At 37.4% G+C, this 6,552-nt stretch overlaps 1 protein-coding gene across 1 annotated transcript; it reads right to left on the bottom strand.

Annotated features, from left to right (window-relative positions):
• Positions 1-1,213: 1,213 nt before the first annotated feature.
• LOC145587229 (heat shock 70 kDa protein, mitochondrial-like) lies at positions 1,214-5,972 on the bottom strand. Its single transcript, XM_081644291.1, has 6 exons — positions 5,746-5,972; positions 4,423-4,499; positions 4,255-4,333; positions 3,587-4,156; positions 2,881-3,501; positions 1,214-2,048 (listed from the first exon to the last, which is right to left on the bottom strand). The coding sequence occupies exons 1-6, from the start codon at positions 5,818-5,820 to the stop codon at positions 1,419-1,421; spliced, it is 2,052 nt and encodes a 683-aa protein (XP_081500417.1). The 5' UTR covers positions 5,821-5,972; the 3' UTR covers positions 1,214-1,418.
• Positions 5,973-6,552: the final 580 nt, after the last annotated feature.

Raw genomic sequence — 6,552 nt, 5'->3', positions numbered from 1 at the left:
TCGTCTTCGTGGGTGGTTCATTCGTCGTCGGTGGTGTTGGTTTTTGGTGGTTTCGAGGGTGGTGTGGGTTGTTGGGCTAGGTGTAGGTTGTTGGGCGTGGTTGGTGTGGGTGGTTTTGGGATCGGAGTTGCTGGTGGTTAGGGTGGGTTTGGGATCAGAGTTGGTGTGGGTTGGTGGGCGTGGTTTGGTGGGGGTTGCTGGTAGTGGCGTGGGGCAGTGGGTGCCACAGTTGGTACGGAAATTGGTGGTCAGGTGGTGGCGTGGTTGTTGGCGGCGTGGGGCAGTTGGTACGGGAGTGAATGTGCAACAAGTGGTTTTGGTTGGTCGGGGGTTACTTGGTCGGTCAGAGGTTACTAGGTCGGGGTTACTTGGGATTACTATGGGTTACTAGGTCGGGGGTTACTAGGTCGGTTAGGGGTTACTAGGTCGGTTGGGGGTTACTTGGGGTTACTAGGTCGGGGGTTACTAGGTCGGTTAGGGGTTACTTGGGGTTACTAGGTCGGGGGTTACTAGGTCGGTTAGGGGTTACTTGGGGTTACTAGGTCGGTTAGGGGTTACTAGGGGTTACTAGGTCAGGGGTTACTTGGCCAGTCAGGGGTTACTAAGTCAGTCAGGAGTTACTTTTGTCTGGGGTTACTTTGTCTGGGGGTTACTTTATCATTTGCTGATTTGGCACTTACCGCATAGTTCGGCTAGCCGCACCAGAAACGCAATGAGCCTTAATATATAGAGCAATACAAGATAAATATGGCAAGTATCTATAGAATATTATCTAGCCTATCTTTGCCAAGAAAATATCCTAACTAAAATAAATAAAATAATATCAAATCTTTCTAATATATCCTAACACAACTCCGTGTATACTATATGATTTGGGTACATATTATGTACTTTTCAAAGGAGAAAAAAAAAAGAAAAAAAGTCTATTATATTGTGTTTGTTCTCGATGTGTCATTGTTAAAATCATATTTGATTTGGGGACAAATCTTTTCTAATGTATTTTATGGTGGGCAGAGACTGGTGATAAGAGAATATGAATTAAGCTTTTGTTCTTAAGCCTAAGCGAGAGGGTTCATATAAGAGATTAAAGTGAAAATCTTTTCAAAAAAGGGATTAATGTATTACTTTATGGACGGATACTGATGATATGAGAATATAAATTAAACTTTTGTGCTTAAGCCAAGAATTGCAACAAAAGAAACACATATTACAGTTTTCAAATCTTTTATGTTATTTTTTACTTATCATTGATGGGTTAACAGCTGTGAAAGATTGCATCCCAAGAGTTTCTAATTTCTAATTAAACACTCAGTAAAAATAATTACAAAAACCTGCCTGCATGGACAGAATGACAGAGGGACATATATTGCTGAATGATGAACTACAAAAGGTTTCTACCACCGGCACACTAAAAAGCCTCACTTCTTTACCTCCTCGTATTCTGCTTCAGGAGTCTGATCCCCACCACCATGTGACCCGCCAGAAGAACCCCCATCAGCACCACTACCACCAGACATATGTTGTCCGATCTTAGAAACTGCTGCATTAGCCGCATCAATCTTGGACTTGATCAAATCAGCATCATCTTTTTGCACAACTTCCCTAAGATCCGCCACAGCAGATTCTATCTCCTTAACAACATCCGCAGGGACCTTATCCTTGTACTCTGATACACTCTTCTCAATACTATAAATAGTGGAATCTGCATTGTTCCTGACCTCAATGAGAGTCTTTCTTTGCTGGTCCTTCTGAGAATGCAACTCTGCTTCCTGAACCATTTTCTGAATCTCAGCCTCCGACAATCCCCCGGATGACCTGATGGTGATTTGTTGTTCTTTGCCTGTTGACTTGTCTTTCGCAGACACTGTGACTATACCATTAGCATCAATGTCAAATGTCACTTCGATTTGTGGAACACCCCTTGGTGCCGGTGGGATCTCCTGTAGTTCAAACTCGCCCAAGAGCTTATTGTCTGACGCCATTTCACGCTCACCCTGATAGACTTTGACTCCTACATGTGTTTGATTATCTGCTGCTGTTGAGAACACCTGCCAGCATGACACACATTTCACAAGGTTGGTAATCATTCCATAAGTCTGCTCACAGTAGAACAGACATGTTTCCAAACTAAAGAGGAACGATCCTTAATTGATAGGATTAAGGGAAAAAAATTTCCAAAGACAAGCAAGAATGATGAAAGATTATTAGCATTCCAAATTCCTTATACACTTCTATACAACTCAGAGGATAGCACAAAAGCAAACAAAGTGTAAACGAGTGATCCCCTCTAAAAATAAAAAGCTTTGAGGCACACTAAAACAAAAGAGGTGTGCCTTTAATTCTTTAAGAGACATAAATAAATAAAAAAATAAAATAAAATAAAATAAAATAACAACCCTTAAACCCTTAGTTAAGCACTTATCTGAACTTACTTAAACTTATTAGACCTTATTAAAATTTATTTTAGTTGTAAATTGAACTTGGGTAACAATTGAACTTCACCTGAAATAAAAGGAAATAAGTGAAAATAAGATGAACAGAACAAGCCCTCAACTAAATATTTCCATGGTTTTTACAATCTCATTTTGTAGAATGATTGTCATTTAAAAAGGCATCATCACCAAGGTCCCAAAGCCGCAAATTATCTACCACTCTTTTTAACAATGTATATGAATCAACTTTAATATACATGATCAATTTAGAAGGGAAAAAAAAAAATCATATCTGTCATGTTTTGGTAAAAAAGCAACACAACAAAGAGAAACAAAAAATCAAACGTGTATTTATCAGCACATGGGCCCCAAAAGATCATGTGTTTTCCTTCCAGCTTATTTAAGCAAATCTTAACGGGAAATTGAGGAAAGCATTAGCTGAACTTACCTGAGACTTCTTTGTTGGAACGGTAGTGTTTCTATTGATGAGCCTTGTAAAAACACCACTCAGGGTTTCAATACCAAGAGAAAGTGGAGTTACATCCAATAGAAGTAACTCTTTGACATCTCCTCGAAGAATACCACCTTGAATCGCTGCACCAACTGCAACAGCTTCATCGGGATTGACACCCTTACTAGGGCTCTTTCCAAAAATTTCACTGACAAGTCCTTGTACTTTCGGAACATGAGTCATTCCTCCCACCAAAAGGACTTCATCCAGATCTTTAGCTGATATTCCAGCATCCTTTAAACAACTCTTGCATGGGTCTCTAGTCCTAGCAATCAAATTTTCCACTAGGCTTTCAAACCTTGACCTTGTTAATGTCATGTTAAAATATTTTGCACCAGATACATCAGCACTAATGAAGGGCAAGCTTATGTCTGTTTGAGTGGTAGATGATAATTCTATCTTCGCCTTTTCAGCAGCTTCCCGAAGCCTTTGTAAAGCTAGTCGGTCTTGTGAGAGATCAATGCCATCAGATTTTTTGAACTCACTAACCATATATTCCACCAAGGCATTGTCAAAATCTTCTCCTCCCAAGAAGGTGTCGCCATTGGTTGCTTTTACCTAATGAGAGAAAAATAAAAAACATTGAGCCTACTAGCCTAGAGAGAAAACAAACAACAAAGCCAGATGCAAATGAACACTATACCTCAAAGACGCCATTAGATATCTCTAAAATAGAAATATCAAAAGTTCCACCACCAAGGTCAAAAACTGCTATATGACCTTCCTTGTTATTCAAACCATATGCAAGTGCAGCAGCAGTGGGTTCATTAATAATTCGTTGGACATCAAGACCTGCAATCCTTCCAGCATCTTTTGTTGCTTGCCTCTGAGCATCATTAAAGTAGGCAGGAACTGTTATTACAGCTTTAGAGATGTTCTTCCCCAGATAAGACTCTGCGGTTTCCTTCATCTTAGTCAAGACAAATGCTCCAATCTGGCTCGGTGAATACTGTTGTCCAGTAGTGGTTTCAACCCATGCATCTCCATTAGGGGCTTTAACTATTTTAAAAGGAACCATCTTGCTCTCTTTATGTGTTTGAGGATCATCAAAACGCCTTCCAATCATACGCTTTATTCCAAAAAAGGTATTTTGTGGATTTGTCACAGCTTGTCTTTTCGCAGGGGTTCCCACCAGTAAATCCCCCTTAGGACTGAAGGCGACAACTGATGGTGTTGTTCGACCTCCTTCAGAATTCTCTATCACCTTAGCATTCTGCATAAGAAGTTCAATGTCATCAAGTTATAAGCCGATAGCAAGCCTAACTGACCAAAAGCTGAACCAATAAACGAAAAGGGAAACAGAAGACCAACCTTTCCTTCCATGAATGCTACACATGAATTCGTAGTACCCAAATCAATCCCAATAATTTCATCACTAGCAGGTTTTGAGCTGCACAATAACATATTAATGTCACAAACATGCACTAACGGCAAATTTCAAAGTTTTAAGCTATATTTTAAGAAAGAACGAGTACATACCTGAATGGCCTGGTCAAACTCGTACACCTACTGATAAAAGAAGGGGAAAACCATGAAGGACTCAGATTGCTAGTGAACTGCAAAGAGTAATAGGGATAACAGTAAGTTGCAACCATTGTAATCCATCCTAGCCATATTGCATAACAAACAAGCATATTTCCTTAGGAAGCATCATAAAACATAGCAAGATCAGAATAACATTTAACAACTTATGGCATCAAACCCACTGTTAATTCACTAGTACAGGACATAATTGATAATTGGATACAGTAATGCAATTAACAAACTATTTTTAGTAAATTAGGACAATATGTACCACTGTCATGAATTGCATATACCTTTCTCATTGCAGTTGACAGGAGACAGCAAATGATGTAACACTAAGCACACCACAAACAAACAATTTTATTTAGTCAAAAAGACTCAAAACATGAAATATGATTAAGACGTTCCAGGAAATAAGTCATATTCAATGGTAATATACTTCATCGCTTCAATAATATTGCAACAAGGATGAATATACCCATGCATCCTAAAACACATTTTATATGTTAAATATATATTATTGTGTGTGAGTAATAAAAAAATTGATATTGTAAAAGTATTCTATGTGACAAATCTAACAATATCTCACATGACTACGGAGCATATTTTAATCATATTATGTGGTCAAACAAGAGTATTGAATAGTGCAAAACTTCAATTGTTGCAATATTACTAGAATGGAGGAAGTACTTATCATAAGTCGTCATCTAATACAATGTGACAATGTCTATCAAACTTCCCTCCCAATTATGAACGTACCCTTATGAACCGGGCATTCCTCAGCTTATCACCTTAATCAAAATACACTAAAAATTGTTTTTTCAAGTAATCACGACAAAAACATTAAACAAAAACGCAGAAAACGACAATTTTTTAAAAAATTTAACCCAAAATTCTTCATTATTTATTTAAATAAAATTATATACTTCTTCCATTCTTTTATTATTGCACCACTTACCTTTTTAGGAAGTTTCACATACCCAACATACCCTTGTTTTTTCACATTTACTTTTTAATTTATCAATATGTGACATGAGCAATTTTGTATTTTATTTTTTACCTTTCTCTCTCTTACTTTTTTCCACTAACAAAATATTTATAACCAACACCTATGTTGTAATAATAAAAAAATTGAGGAAGTAGGAAATTTGAAGAAAAAAAAAATGTACACCCATTTGCACGATCTGATCATCCTACCAACACCAAATCACACAAAAATAATCAACTAAAAACGCTTAAAATTAAAATAAAAAGTAAGAAAAGATAAACGAAAAGTACCGAACGATGAGCAGCAATAGAGAAGAGAGAATCTCGGCGGCGAAGAGCTGAACGTAGAAGCATAGAAGCTGCCATTTTTGGACTTTACGAAAATCGTTTGTATGAAGTTGAAAATCTAAATTCTAAGAAATAAGGGTTTTGGATTGATTGATTGAGAGGAAAGAGAAAGAAGAAGAGTTTAAGGAATTATGATGGTTCCAGAAAGTTTTATGATACAGAGTAGTAGGATGTTCTAGAGACTGTATTTGTGTTGTTTTTCCAGAGATGACCACATCAACCCAGTTCATTCTATTTGGCTGCAACCATTTTACTGAAATGCCCTTGCTTAGGACGTTTGTGTTAAAGGTAATTATGTACAGTGATATCTTCACAAGTTGTAGTCGTAGAAGTTCTTCATTCTTGACTAATTTACCGGGATTCCGGGAATGTGATTTGGTTTCCAAGTGTCAAGATACTACATGCCTCATTTTTTTTAATACCTTGGGGAATTGGAATTCTTCACGGGTTTCGTTTTTGTTTTTTTTTTTGTTCATCTTCACAAGTTAAGTTTATAAATAAAAGAATAAAAAATGTAGCTCATTTAATGGCCCGAGCAAAGCATAATCCAATTAGGTGCGCAACATTGAGCCAAATATGTGATTGTTCTTAGCTTCAAAGCTTTCACTTGAACCTATGTAACAACTATATTTGATGTCATTGCATCTCGGGGAAATGATTTTGGCACATCCTTAATTGATTTTGGCACACCTTTATGTGAGAGCACGGTTTTTTATATTCTTCTCACATAGGGATATGCCAAAATCAATT

Source organism: Chenopodium album, chromosome 1 (genome assembly GCF_948465745.1).
Source record: "Chenopodium album chromosome 1, dcCheAlbu1.1, whole genome shotgun sequence".
In the NCBI taxonomy this organism is placed as follows: Eukaryota; Viridiplantae; Streptophyta; class Magnoliopsida; order Caryophyllales; family Amaranthaceae; genus Chenopodium; species Chenopodium album.
The sequence above is the reverse complement of the archived record's forward strand: the minus strand, read 5'-3'. Positions and strand labels throughout refer to the sequence as shown.

What these genes read in the sequence shown, in the direction of transcription:
- LOC145587229 (XM_081644291.1), bottom strand. Translation starts at nt 5,820, where the DNA reads ATGGCAGCTTCTATGCTTCTACGTTCAGCTCTTCGCCGCCGAGATTCT. An exon ending in CTATTGCTGCTCATCGTTCG is followed by an intron (nt 4,500 to 5,745) that starts GTACTTTTCGTT and finishes TACTCTTTGCAG; the next exon opens with TTCACTAGCAATCTGAGTCC. An exon ending in TAGCATTCATGGAAGGAAAG is followed by an intron (nt 4,157 to 4,254) that starts GTTGGTCTTCTG and finishes CTTCTTATGCAG; the next exon opens with AATGCTAAGGTGATAGAGAA.